Below are 14,704 nucleotides of genomic sequence, written 5' to 3' on the forward strand. Positions count from 1 at the left end.
TCACATGGCAAATGTTTTCCTTTTTATTAATATGTATGAACTATATATTCTTTTTTAATGAAAGCATTTTATATTTAGTGTGTTACAGATGTACATTCTATATTATCTCTAGTGGCAAAACAATTTTAATTTTAAATTTTAAAAGATAATTTTATTTTGAAAACACTTTGTTTTGAAAATATTTGTGTGTATGTGTGTGTGTGTGTGTGTGTGTGTGTGTGTATGCACGCACACACGCACGTGTATGCCCTGGTGTATGTATGTGCACCACAGGAATGCAGGAGCCCACAGAAGTAGAAAAATGGGTTGTAATCCCTGGAATTGGAGGTACAGATAGCTGTGAGCCACGCTGTGTGTGCTGGGAAGTGAGCAGTGTCTTCTACAAGAGCAGCCAGTGTAATTAACTACAAAGCGATTGCTTTAGTCCCAAGGTTTTGAAATTCTACTAAGAAAAAAAAGCAACAAATATTTGAATTCGTTGTGGCTCCAGAAAGGAACTGGGGATGGCTGTGGTAGAAGAAACCAAGCTCAGTGGGCAAGAATATCCATGTCACTGGGGGGTGGGGGTGCATGCTTTCATTTCAGTACTTGGGAGGCAGGAGGATCTCTGTGAGTTTGAGGCCAGCCTGGTCTACAGAGTGAGTTCTAGGACAGCCAGAGCTGTTTCATAGAGAAACCCTGTCTCAAAAAACAAAACAAAACAAAACAAAAACGAGAAACAACAACAAAAATAAATATCCATGCCAAGCAGCATACAGCCTCCTGTAACTCCAGCTCCAGGGGATCCAGCACCCTCTTCTGGCCTCCAGATACCTTCAAGCACATGAACACACACACACATACAGACACACACAGACATATATACAGATACACACAGACATACACATGCTAACACACACAGACGCACATACGGGGACACACACACACACACATGGATGGATACACACACTACATATATTTAAAAAGAATAGGTTCTCGCTGTGTAGGGATTGTGCACGCCTTTAATCCCAGCACTCAGGAGGCAGAGGCAGGCGGATCTCTGTGAGTTTGAGGCCAGCCTGGTCTACAAGAGCTAGTTCCAGGACAGGCTCCAAAGCTATAGAGAAACCCTGTCTCGAAAACAAAAAGAAAAAGAAAAAAGGAGGAGGAGGAGAAGGGGAAGAGAAAGAGGAAGAGTAGGAGGAGGAGGAGAAGGAGGAGGAGGTTCTCTTAGTTGCAAAGGGATATTTATTTCTGTAAAGCGCTTTCTCATGCTTCACGTACAGGTCTGTGCATATGTTTCTATGGTCGACATGTCTTCTTTCTGAAGTACTCCTGCTAGTTATAGCTTGGGGCAGCGTAGGTAACGCCTCACGCCCTCTCACGCACTGTCTGTGTCAACTGTTTTGAAGACCGCAGTCTTCCAAAGTGTGGAGCCGAGGATGAAAAACGACCCTCAAACTGGCATTTCCTAAGACATAACCTTAGGAGGCTAAGGACCTTAGTGAGAAGGAGGCGCTACCACCTCCAAAGGGCCATACGGTGTGTTTCGGAGTCCAGTGGATTTCTTCTGGGTCTCAGGGAGATTGAATGATGCCCGCGGTCCAAGTGCATTTGTCCTATTAAAACGGATAAGGAATTTGTCTCATGACACCTCTCCTCTGTCTGATTTAAGCTGAAGGCACCCCTGCTGCCCTGAGGAAGGCTTGCTCTCTAGTTTGCGACTCACCTGTCAATAGTACTAGAGTCACACGGCAGGGACATGATATCTAGAAGGGAATTTGCAAGCTACTCTGGATTTTTTTCTCTCGGCATTTTCTTTAGCAGACATTTGAGAGTGTGACTTCTGACACGGGTGTCTGGGGATATAACAGAAGGTAAAACAAGATCACCTTTGCGTTTACTGGGTTTGCAGTTGAGTGAGCAGAGAACCGCAGACTGCGGAGAGAATCAATACTGGGCTTACGTGGGCTAAAAACGTTAATCTACAGAGTAGTGAAGACCGGTGGGGAACCAGGAGAGCTAAGGCTCCAGGCAGTGGGGAGCCGGAACTCCTGCTGAGAGGGAGCCCACCTGCGGGGCTTAGGATTCCACATTCTCCTCCTTCATCCTTCAGGGGAGGCGCTCCTTCCTATGTCTGCTTGGACTCAATGTCCTTTACCCCCAACACCAGTCTACTCACCAGTTTGGATTTGAATGTATTTTGGTGAGTTAGTAAAACACTAGATGAGGCAAGAAAGAATGGGGTATTTTGTCAGCTGTATCTTAAGTACTTAAATACTTAGAGTTAGCTTGTCTTTTTTATTTTTTGAAATTTTAGCCTTTATTTTTGATTTCTTGAGGTATAAATTACACATATAAAGGGAGACTCTCATTCAGTAGTGTACAATTTAATGGCTTTTCCAAACTGAACACACCCAGTCAGCACCTAGATTTTTTTAAACAGTATTTTCTCATTTTACATACCAATCCCAGTTCCCTCTCCCTCACCTCCTCCTACTCCCCCGACCTTCCACCCACCTCCCCTTTCCCCCATCCACTCCTCAGAGAGGGTAAGACTTATCATGTGAAGTCTGATTGTCATTATAGAACCTTCATCCAGCAACTGATGGAGGCAGATACAGAGATCCACAGCTAGCACTGGGCCGAGCTCCCAGAGTTCAGTCGAAGAGAGAGAAGAACAATAATATGAGCAAAGGGGTCAATACTATGATGGGGATACCCACTGAAACACCTGACCTGAGCTAATGGGAGCTCACTGACTCAGGACTGAAGGTGGGGGAACCTGCATAGGCCCAAACTAGGCTCTTTGAATGTGGGTGACAGTTGTATGGCTTGGGCAGTCTGTGGGGCCATTGGCAGTGGGACCAGGATTTATCCCTAGTGCTTGAACTGGCATTTTGGAGCCCATTCTTGTTGGAGGGATACCTTGCTCAGCCTAGATACAGCTGGGGGGAGGGAGAGCTGTGAGGGGCAGAGGGTGTTAGTCCTGCCTCAAAGTGATATAGCTTGTCTTTTTAACAAAAGGTTTTATTTTATGTGTATGCATGTACGTTACACACATGCAAATGGGAGCCCCTGTGGCCAGAAGGAGGAATGCCTGCAAGTACTCCTAACCGCTGAGCCCTCTAGCCCTGAGGTTAGCATCTTAACAGGCTTGACTTAGTTTGTTAGGGAGCTTGGTCAATGAGGCCTACTTGTGAGAAACTTCAGACACAGGGGCAGAATTCTGTGTTTCCGTTAGTCACTGTCAGAAGGAGAAAGCGTTGGTTAGGTTGTTAACTCTGAAGAGAGAGAACCTTTGATCTGCTTTGCTCTTAACCCTTTTCTGTACCTTTATTTTTTGGGCAGTTCTAATATACTTTAAATCAAACAAAATAATCTCATAAATAAATAAAAATGTTTTAGTATGGGTTCTGGGAAAATAGCTTAGAGAATGAATGCTTGCCACCCAAACACGAAGACCAGAGTTCTCATCTCTGAACTCGTGGAAATGCTGGGTGCATATGGCCGCCTGCCTATCATTTCCTGAGCTCTGGCTAAGAAAGTGGAGACAGGCGGTCCCTGGGCAGGCTGGCTGCTCAGACCAGCCTTCTCAGGAAATCCTGGGCTCAGATGGGAGACCCTGGCTCTGTAAGGCAGAGCCTGATCAAGGAAGACTCCTAAAGTCAGCCTTGGGCATCTGTGTGCCCATCTGTACGTGCACATGTGCACACACAGACACACATGCATACACATGTGCATGCATGCATCAGTCATACAAACATGCCAAAAGAAGGCAAAAGGAAAAATTCAAGTGTTTTATTCAATTTAAGCACCAGGGTTTTGATAGAAATAATAAATTACAGGGCTAATGATATTATATAATAACATTTTAAACAGCTCTTATTAAAGCTGTTGGATATTAAAATATTTCATGCCAAGGAGGTATTTCTAGAATGCCTTGGCTTGTTTTATGTATCAGATTTTTAAGCATTTCAGATTTGGGAACCAAAAAATTGTGGTATCTGTAAAGGCAGTCTCACAAAGCAAAGCCTTTGTAACAACTGTGCGTGTGTGTGTGTGTGTGTGTGTGTGTGTGTGTGCGCACGCGCATGTGTATGTATGTGTATATGTGTGTGTGTGTTAAATAAAGGATGATGTTGGTAGAATATTTTTGTTTTAATGTGCATGGGTATTTTGCCTGCATGTATGTCTGTGCACCTGATGCATACCTGGTACCCAAGGAGGCCAGAAGAGGGTGTTGGATCCCCTGGGACTGTAGTTACAGATGGTTGTGAGCTACTGTATGGGTGCTAGGAATTGAACCCAGGTCCTCTGGAAGAGCAGCCAGTGCCCTTAGCCACTGAGCCATCTTTAGCACCAGGAACTGTTGCCTTTGTTAGTTTCCATGGCATAACAGATGTTCTCGCCCATTTAGCTTCCATGTCGTGGCATCCAAAGGGAACCTAGAGTGTCTGAACGCCATCCTCACCCATGGAATTGATGTTGCGACCAGCGACAGTGCAGGTACGCTTCCTCCAGGAAGAGGCTGGGGCATTGCCCGAGTGACCCCTTCTTCTGCTTCTTCCTTCCTCCCTCTCTTCCCACCTCCCTCTGCCTTTGTCCCTTCTCCCTCTGCCCTTCCCTCCTCTCCTCCTTCTTTCTACCCCTCCGTCCCTCCCTCCCTCCTTCCATCCTTCCCTCCCTCCCTTCCCTCCCTCCCTCCCTCCCTCCCTTTCTTTACCTCTCTTACCCTTCTTCTCTCCTTGCCTTCCTCCTCCCCCACTTCCTTTTCTTTCTTGCTAAAGACTGAACCAGGCCTTTCATATGCTGGCCGTGCACTCTACCACCCAAAGTTATACCCCCAGCTATTCCTCACCTTCTAAACCAGACCTAACTATAGCTGAAGATGTGCAATCCTGAAGTTTCTGTTTACTTATTTGCTTACTATTTAGTTTTTAGGTTAATTTTACATGTATGTAGTGTATACCTGACTGTATGTATGTGCACCATGTGAGTGCGGTGTCAGTAGAGGCCAGAAGTGGGTGTAAGATTCCCCCATGGAGCTGGCTGTGAGCTGCCTGATGTGGGTGCTGGGAACTGAAACCGTGTCCTCTGTAAGAGCAGCATGGGTGGCATCTCTTCAGCTCCGAGTTTTTGAACTGAGAAACGTTTTACATGTGAGTGTCACAGTGGGAGAGGTCAGAAACCGGGACTTTAGGTCAGGGGGGTGGTAGACCTGCCATCCAGTGCTCGTCCTAAAATGCCCAAGTTTAGAGACTTCCCGGGGCTGTTTCATGTATATTCCTATCCTGTGCATGTCCTCTCTGGTGAGGTTGTTTGGCATTCGTTTGGATGTCTTCTGTGCTGGAGAAACAGCAGCCTCGGTGATGTAGATAACAGTAATGACAGCTGCAGTCTTTGGAACATCTGGGTGGCCGCTCTGCATTCTCTGAGTGCTCCACACATCACCCAGGTTAATCCATTTTGTTCTCACCTCAGCCAGCGAGAGTGGCTGGCTCACAGTCCAAGGCTCTCTGTGCTTTGTGTTAGAATCCGGCTGATGAGACCTGGGGAAATGTAGGGCTTTCCTAAGCTCACATAAAACTGTATGCAGATTGAAAGCCTATGTATTTGTCAGTCCAGGACAGTCAGAATGCAGTTTCTTTTCTAGCCACCGTGCTTGGCAAAGCAGGCTGCACATTGAGGTATTGTGATATTGGAAAAAACCAGAAAAGCATTACAGATCGGATATTGGCATAGCCTAGTCAAACCCTAAACCTTCCACCAGCTAAGTGAGACATATATGTGTGGAAATACAGTTAGGAGGGGCAGCAAGATAGCTCAGTGGACAAAGGTGCTTGCCACAAAGCTTGGTGACCTGAGTTTGATCCCCACATGGACCCACATGGTGGAAGGAGAGAAGTTGTCCTCTGACACCGCCACACTTGCTTTGCAACATGGGTACCTCCACTCACAGAGAGAGAGAGAGAGAGAGAGAGAGAGAGAGAGAGAGAGAGAGAGAGAGAGAGAGAGAGAGAGAGAGAGAGAGAGAACCCAGTGTTCTTTGCAGTGTCATCCTCTTTGAAACTCTGAGTCAATCTCTCACACTGAAGACCTCATCATCAGCCTCTCAGACTGAAGATCTGCCCCCCCCCCCAGCCTCTCACCCTAAGGCCTCCCCTGCAGCCTCTCTCACTGAAGACCTCCCCTCCCCAGCCTATTTGGCATTTCCTTTACAAGGCACACTTTGGGGCCCGCAAGATTGTAAAGCCCTTGTTTTAAGTCACTGTCCTGACTCCAAGTCACCAGACCCTCAGGAAGAAAGAACCGACTCCCTCAAGTTGCCCACACTCTCAGCATGGCACACGCACACCTTTCCTTGACTAAATATAAATAGACTTAATAACATTTTAATCTTCAATTTTAATTTTAATGTACATTTAGGGTCATTATATTTGAACTAGCTGTCTGGTTTTCAGAGACACAGCCTCAACACTGAGGTTTAGCTGACGAGGCTGACAATTGAGAGATAACCATCCTGGGAATTAATTTCTTAACATCCTCCATTCTCTGCTCATACTAGCTAGCCAGAAATGTTAGGTGACATCTAGGGATTTCTTTTCCCTTCTATAGCCTTACTTACTTTTAAAAATATTGATTTATTTCTATTTTATGTGGATTAACATTTTGCCTGCTTGTGTGTCTATGCACCATGTGCATGCAATACATGTGGTGGCCAGAAAGGGGCATCAGATTCCTTTGGGACTAGAGTGACAGATGGTTGGAGTCACCGTGTGGGTGCTGGGAACTGAACACAGGTCCTCTGCAAGAGCAGCCAATGCTCTTAACCACTGAGACATCTTCTGTCTGTCTGTCTGTCTGTCTGTCTGTCTGTCTGTCTCTTTCTCTCTCTCTCTCATGTGTGTGTATGTATATACATATATCTATATATACATATGTAAATATGTATCTCTTTCTCTATGTGCACACACACACATACACATACCCCTTCCCTGTGCTACTGTGTCTCAGGCACTGCTCAGTGCTGGAGGTTGGGTGGCACATGAGGACACATTTCCTACCCTTTAGGAACGTGCAGGATTCCATTTCCTTGCCGCCCTCAGAGTTGTGTGTGTCTGCACTGCAGTACTAAAGTGTCAGTCATCCTAGGACCTGAAAGGCTGTTTACAAATTGAATATCCTGTCAACCAATTGGGCAGAAAAATGTCGTATTTCTATTAAAATTCCTGTGTGAAGAAACTAATCCTTCACACAGACTTGAAACGTTTGCTTTTGCTTGTAGGGAGGAATGCTCTTCACCTGGCGGCTAAGTACGGACACGCGCTGTGCCTGCAAAAACTTCTCCAGGTAGACATGCCGGAAACACTTCAGTGGGGGACTGTGAAGCTTGAGTGTGCTCTTGGTGTCTTCAGAGTGTGAGATCCGAGTGGCAGGCTCACTGTTCGCTTCGCTGGCAGTTTTCCCGTCCTCTGTGGAGGAGTGTGAGCAATAAGGGACAACAATGTGAGGGAAGTGCATCGCATAACTCAGGGTATTAAAAATAAACAACAAAGGCCTGACCTTCCTGTTGATGTGAGCTGGAGACCAGCCTTTTCTGTTGCCTAGAATGGGGTATGAGATAGCATATAGCATAGGGTTTGTGTGTTCCTATGTCTCCACACCGATGACTGTATGACATGATATTAATGTCACGAGTCTTTCTCCGGCAACCACAGGATTGTGCTAGCTATTTGGCTGAATGAAGGTTTTGGCCAAAGCGTCCAGCCCTGTGTTGACACTTAGAACTGATTCGTTCTCCCGATTCAGTAGTTTGTGTTAACTCTTGCTAGAAGGAACAATGACATCTTTTCAATACTCCACGCTATTGTAATGGGCATATGTTTCCTGTTTGGTGAAACACTGTTTAGCTCGCAGTTATGTGGCATTTATTTTATTTGTTGCACGTCAAAATATTTAGTAGATTGTCTGAACGCCTTTACTTTCTTTGATAAGTGGAATATTTTAGATGAAATAACAGCTGTTCATTCAAGTGTGGCTCTTGAATTTTAAGACCACCTCCCCCCCATCATCACGTTGCTCTGTTTCAACAGTACAACTGTCCCACTGAGCATGTGGACCTGCAGGGAAGAACTGCCCTTCACGATGCAGGTGAGCAGACGTCTCTTCCGGGCACAGTGGTTCTGGAAAACATGGGATCCTTGAAGGCATTTTCAAGGGTTCATCATGAATTTCTTTGGATAATTTGTGGAGAAAAAGTATTAAAGAATTTGTATGCTTAAAATTGAAATTTATGTGCTGGTTGGTAGTGGTGTATGCCTTTAATCACAGCACCCAGGAGGCAGAGGCAGACGGGGCTCTGAGTTTGAGGCCAGCCTGATCTACAGAAGGAGTTCCAAGACAACCAGGACTGTTATATAGAGAAACCCTGTCTTGAAAAACAAAACAAAATTGAAATTTACAAATCGCATCTGTAGAAGAGGCTTCTACATTACAAATTGCATCTTCATTCAGAGGCTGGTGAGATGACTCAGAAATTATGAATGCTTGCTGTTCATGCAGAAGACCTGAGTTTGATTCCCAGCACTCATGTTGGGTAGCTTACAAATACCTGTAATAATAGTTCCCGGGGAATGGGATGTCTTCTGGCCTTTGTAGGCCACGCATGTGCACATCATTCCCGCCCCCTCCCCCCATGCAATACTTAAAATACTTAAAAGTAAAGTAAGAATAGAAGATTCATTCAGCCCAATATTTACAGATTTGGTAGATAGGAAAGATCTGAAGGAAAATAATAGAGATGTCTATTAGCCAGGAGTGTTGAGCACTGTGTGTGCATGGCGGGGAGAGAATTTGGGAGAAGTGGGAAAGTCCTTTTCTGTAAACCCCCTTCTTATTTGCAGCGGGAAGCCTGGACCTGTGCAGGCAGTTATAATTAGTCATAGCAGGTTGATCTCTGAACTTACGGGGGAGCCGTTGTTTATTTGGGAGTTTGGCACTAGATTTCATATCTATGTCATGTAAAATATTTTGAAGGGTATTTACTAGAAACCTCATATTTCAAGAATTGTACTCAGTGTCTAAGTTGTGTGCATTGTTATTTTGGTGTCATTAAAGTTAGAGTTGGAAGTTAATAACTTTTCATATAGAGAGAATTTTTGTATAGGATAAGGAGGCCTGTATTAAACTTTTAATTTCCTTCAGCTTTAAAAAAGATTTATTTTATAGTGTGTGTGTGTGTGTGTGTGTGTGTGTGTGTGTGTAGGTGAATGCCACATGTGTGCAGGTGCCCATGGAGGCCAGAAGAGGCCTCACACCCCCTGGGAATAGCAACAATTTTTGGTACTTTTATGGCATTCAATTTTTCATTCATCACCTTTTCCTCTCTTATTTGTTTACAGAATTGTATAGTTTGCAAACCAATATATAATTTAGCTATTATACAGAGATTCTCTTTGATCAGTTTTAAGATAGAAAATGGATGTCTGCCATGCTTAACCCAGAGTGAATGATGTAGAGCTTGGTAGCTTGAAGTGAAGGGTTTAGGTTGCCTCCCATGAACCCAGAAAAGCCCGAATGTCACCAGATGCTCACCTTTTGTCCCTGTCCCTTTGTTTCTCAAAGCCATGGCAGACTGTCCTTCTAGCATCCAGCTGCTCTGCGACCATGGGGCCTCCGTGAATGCCAAAGACATAGTAAGTTGGTTGCTTTGTTCGCATCTCAGTCCATACTTTGTATCACTCGCGTTCTGGAAGACTTGTTGCTTTACCGTCGGTTGTTTTCCTTGTTGTTAGGATGGGCGGACACCACTCGTTCTGGCGACACAGATGTGTAGGCCGACAATTTGTCAATTGCTGATAGATAGAGGGGCAGATATCAATTCCAGAGACAAGCAGAACAGGTAAGTCTTTTATGGTGGTTTCTGTAGCAGCTGGAGATCCGTGATACTTTTGCTATAACCTGGTCTGCCCACCCCACTTTCTGTCCTTGGGTGAATACTGAGGAAAAGCAGCAACTAGGGCCCACATTTAGGTCAGAAAAGTAGGGAAAGAGGAGTCCTACCCTGGCTGTTTAAAACTTTCTAAAGGTCTTTAGGGAAATAGGTACAAATAAAGACATTTTTAAAAAGTATCTACAGTGTTTCTTTACATGAGAGATTATCTTGAGATGAAAGCAGCTCTTGGCGATCCTGGATTTGACATTAGCCATTTTGGGTTTTTCTCGGGGTTTCTCCTTAGCAGGCTCACGACGTCGTCTCCAAGTCCGAGTTCGCTTTGTGCCTTAAATTCTTGTTCTGGCTTCCTTTCTGTTGCTATGATAGAGCTCTCTGAGCTACTTGGGGAGGAGGGATGGCTTTATTTTAGTTTACAGGACACAATCTGTCACGGGGGAATCCAAGCTGGGAACTCAAGCAGGAACTTGAAGCAGAGACCATGGGGGACCTTTGCTTGCCAGCTGACTCGCAGGCGTGTGCTCAGTTAGTTTTCATATACAGGCCAAACCACTTGCCTAGGGATGGTGCTGCCCACAGTGGGCTGGGCTCTTGATTAATAATCAAGAGAATCCCCCACAGAGATGCCTGCAGGCCAATCTGGTCTTGGTAATTCCTCAACTGAGGCTTCTCTTCTCAAATTACTGTAGGCTGGCTCAGTTATCAATCAAAGCTAACCAGGACAGGGTCCCTTCATTGATACTGCTGTATTTAATGCTATTTCAGTTGATATGGTCTAGTCATTTCTATCCATAATTGTCTTCTTTCTTGATCAATTATGTCACATGCTTGCTTATACTAGAATTATAATTTTAGTCACTAAGTCTCTGTTGACAAATAACGAAAATATTCCCTCAACTAGTTTATTTATTATAATATTTTATAATCAAAATTTCTGAGTTTTTATAATTACTAACAAATGTCCTTTTACTTAATTTTTTTCTTCTAAACATGTGTCCTATTGTTTGTAACTCATTGGAAGTAGATGGGTATAATAAAATTTAGGTGTCCAAGTTTTACCTTGAATTTTATTATTCAGATATTTCTTTTTGAGATATTTCCTAAAATTCTCCTGGTGTAGATTCCTTACATGTGGTACTGCGGTCTCCAAAGGCGTCTTCATACAAGCATATGTTGTGTATTGATCACATTCTGCCATGGCTCCCTGCTCCCCCCATCAGTGAGTCCCCTTTATTTTCACAAATTTCAAAGAAGGACATTCTTAAGTCACCAGTGTGATCGAGAAAGTGACATTTCTGCAGATATTACACTCTGATTCCAAGAATGACTAAGGAGATTGGTTTTAAAGTTAAATTTAGGATTCCAGAAGGGCAACCACACTGACTCCATTATAATGCTGGTATTCTTATCTGTCTTATATCTCTCAAAACACTTTGCTTTTGTTGTAAATTCACCCCAAAGTGAGGCAAGGTGCTGGGTGTTTGTATAGGGTTGGTAGTGGATGGCTTTAGGAATATGTTTTTGACACTATTTAAGTTTTTCCTTTTTTATCTTTAGCATATTTTTTAATCTAAGAAAACTATTAATTTCTTATGTATAGACATTTATGATAGCAACCGTGGAGGGGGTGTGGCTATAGAAGAGAGCTTGTGTAGAAAAACATTATAGGTATAGGATTAGTTGCTTTAGTAGATGTAGGCTAAGTCACATTAGTAGATATAGGATCAGTTATTTTAGTAGCTACAGGATCAGTTGTTTTATTAGCTAGAGGATGGATGAGTCATCTTATTGGATGTAGGGTCAGTCAATATTTCAAGAGTCAGTTCCCTCAGTGTTAAGCATAGATTTGACAAGATGGTGTCTAGGATCCTACTGCTTCTCCCCGAGAACTTAGTTAATTCGTGACTGTTCCTTGTGGGTACAGCCTGTGATGTTCATGTGCTGATGGTGGAGAAGGAGGTCTGTGATCAGTGGGGTGTGCTTCTGGAAGGCCTGCATGTGAGGAAGCAATGATCTTCCATCCTAGCATCTTTGTCTTATTTATTTACTTACTTAAGACTGGGTCTCACTACAGGAAAACCCTGTCTCGAAAAACCAAAAAAAAAAAAAAAAAAAAAAAAGAAAGAAAGAAAGACTGGGTCTCATGTATCCCAGGCTGGCCTCACACTTGTCATGGCGCTGAGGATGACCTTGGTCTTTTGGTCCTCAGCACCTCTCCTGGGTGCTGGGATTGCAGACATATACAACCCTGCCTACAGGTACTGGGGATCAAACTCAGGGCCTTGTGCATGCTAGGCAAGCACCCTACCTGTGTCCCCACCAGGGCTCCCTTAAACAAGACATCAAGAACAGAATCTGCTTTCCTCCGCTGGGGGTAGAATTTGTAGGGGAGTTTGTGTGACATGGGTCCCTTCACCAGAAGCATGCAAACATTTGGGTTTTGAACAGATTGAGCCACAGCTGTAGTTTGGGAAGATTTTTGCAGTCATTATTTATAGGACATTGAAGAACTGGAATAAACTAGGTTAATTTAGTGGCTGGCATGGTTAAAGTGTATTAGGTGATGGAAGGGCAGGTGTGGCGTGCATGCTTGTAAGCCCAGCACTGGGGTGGAGGCAGCAGGATCAGATCCTTCTCCACTACACAGTTCGAGGCTGACAAACAGTAACAAAAAGAGGTTAGAATTTTTTTCTACTACTAAACACAAAGCGACAGGATTTTTGTTTTAGAAATGTGATGAGTCAAAATACAAAAAGATAAAATATCTGAGTCCATATGAGATATAACTTCTTGAGGTTGGATCTGCCCTTTTTCCTAGCAGGGTACTTCTGGAATATTCTATGTAATTACCACAAGGTTTTGACTTTCCTATCTGCTTTCAGGACGGCTCTCATGCTGGGTTGTGAATATGGCTGCAGAGATGCTGTAGAAGTCCTGGTTAAAAATGGTGCTGATGTGACATTGCTGGATGCCCTTGGCCATGACAGTTCTTACTATGCGAGAATTGGTGACAATCTGGACATCCTGAACCTACTGAAGACGGCATCAGAAAACACCAACAAAGGTGCAGGCAGGTTTCTATAAGGGACATTGTTCTTAAATATTTTGAAGTTTTACTTTTAAATATGTGTATCTGGGTACTGGTTTGTGCATGTGAGTGTAGGTACCTGTGGAGGCCAGAAGAGGGTGCCAGATCCCCCAAGAGCCAGAGCAGTTGTGAGCTGTCATTTGGGGATTGGGAGCTGCCCTCCTGTTTCAAGGCAGCTGGGCCACACTATGATCTGATTCCTCGGCCTGCCCTGATCGCTGTGGATTGACTCATGCTGAGGGAGAAAAGGCAATAGGAGTATCCTACTAATATCTTAATGGATGCATAAAAACTGCCCATGCTAATGTTTTTATAAGGACTCGGAGTGAGGTGATCAACTTTTTTTTTTTGTTTTGTTTTTTGTTTTTGTTTTTTTTGTTTTTTCGAGACAGGGCTTCTCTGCGGCTTTGGAGCCTGTCCTGGAACTAGCTAGCTCTTGTAGACCAGGCTGGTCTCGAACTCACAGAGATCTGCCTGCCTCTGCCTCCCGAGTGCTGGGATTAAAGGCGTGCGCCACCACCGCCCGGCCTAGGTGATCAACTTTTATACTTACCAAGGTTTTTATTTTTATTTCCTTGCTTTGGGATATGTAGCCCTGGCCACTGTGGGACTTATGTAGACTAGGCTGCCCCCATAGAGATCCTAAGGTTGTTTTGTTTTTTTAACTTCTTCAAAATTATGTGCATATATTTATACCTGGGGGGGGGGGGAAATATGTACACTAGGGCTGTTAACCACGGAGGCCAGATGAGGGTGTCAGATCCGCTGGGCCTGGAGTTACAGGCAGTTGTGGGCTACCAGTGTGGGTGCTGCAATCGGAGCTTGGGTCCTCCACAAGAGCAGTAAGTGCTCTTAGCTACTGACCCACTTTTATAACCCTAGCTTGTAAAAAACATTGCTTTAAAGAAAGTGTCAGTGTATTTAAAATATTCATCTGGCACGTGCCAAACACCTGTGCCAAGTATGTGTCTGTTTCTTAGGGAAAAGTTAGAACCTGCAGAACAACCCAGCTGTGGCGCCTCCGTGAACATTTCCGTGCTTATCCCTTCCCGTCTGTTCCTTAGCTGTACAGTGGCATGTAGCCACCTGAGCTCTGACTGGACCTAAGCTTTCCTGTGTAATGCATGTGGAAGGCTGTTCCTGCCTAAATATTTTTGTAGTGTAATTTTTATTGATGCACAAAATCCATTTATTTAAATTTAGCTTAACAAAACAACTTTTGATAGGTGGTGCTTAAGTTATTTAGATTTTTACTAGTGTGTTTATAAATATTTTTACATATTTTCTAATCGTCCAGATCAGTCCCTGGAGGACTGGAGAGATGGCTCAGCGCTTAAGAGCACTTGCTGCTCTTCCATATGACCTGAGTTCAGTTCCCGGCACCCAAGTTGGATGGCTCACAGCTGTAACTCCAGCTCCAGGGGGTCTGATGGCCTAAGTGGGCACTGTAGGCACGTGCCCCTCCCCACATGCTCACATAGAAAAAAATAAAATAAATCTTAATAAAGATCACTGTAGGCACGTGCCCCTCCCCACATACTCACATATAAAAAAATAAAATAAATCTTAATAAAGGTCATTCCCTATATTTTGAATTGTTGAATTGCAAGATATGCAAATTTATTTAAAATTTTGCATATATTGGTAGTTACCTTTCTATTTATCTGACTATCATCCTTTTA

At 43.9% G+C, this 14,704-nt stretch overlaps 1 protein-coding gene across 4 annotated transcripts in view; it reads left to right on the forward strand.

Annotated features, from left to right (window-relative positions):
• Uaca (uveal autoantigen with coiled-coil domains and ankyrin repeats) overlaps positions 1-14,704 on the forward strand; it is an 87,305-nt gene that overhangs the window by 48,842 nt on the left and 23,759 nt on the right. For 2 of the 4 annotated variants that reach the window (XM_038323654.1, XM_038323656.1), the window contains exons 3-8: positions 4,400-4,488; positions 7,268-7,332; positions 8,076-8,133; positions 9,607-9,677; positions 9,777-9,883; positions 12,817-13,004. In XM_038323654.1, coding sequence (XP_038179582.1) covers positions 4,400-4,488; positions 7,268-7,332; positions 8,076-8,133; positions 9,607-9,677; positions 9,777-9,883; positions 12,817-13,004 — 578 coding nt within the window. The remainder of the gene's footprint in view (positions 1-4,399; positions 4,489-7,267; positions 7,333-8,075; positions 8,134-9,606; positions 9,678-9,776; positions 9,884-12,816; positions 13,005-14,704) is intronic. The other 2 variants (XM_038323655.1, XM_038323657.1) reach the window with 1 other exon arrangement.

This window comes from Arvicola amphibius, chromosome 3 (assembly GCF_903992535.2).
Source record: "Arvicola amphibius chromosome 3, mArvAmp1.2, whole genome shotgun sequence".
NCBI classification, from domain to species: Eukaryota; Metazoa; Chordata; class Mammalia; order Rodentia; family Cricetidae; genus Arvicola; species Arvicola amphibius.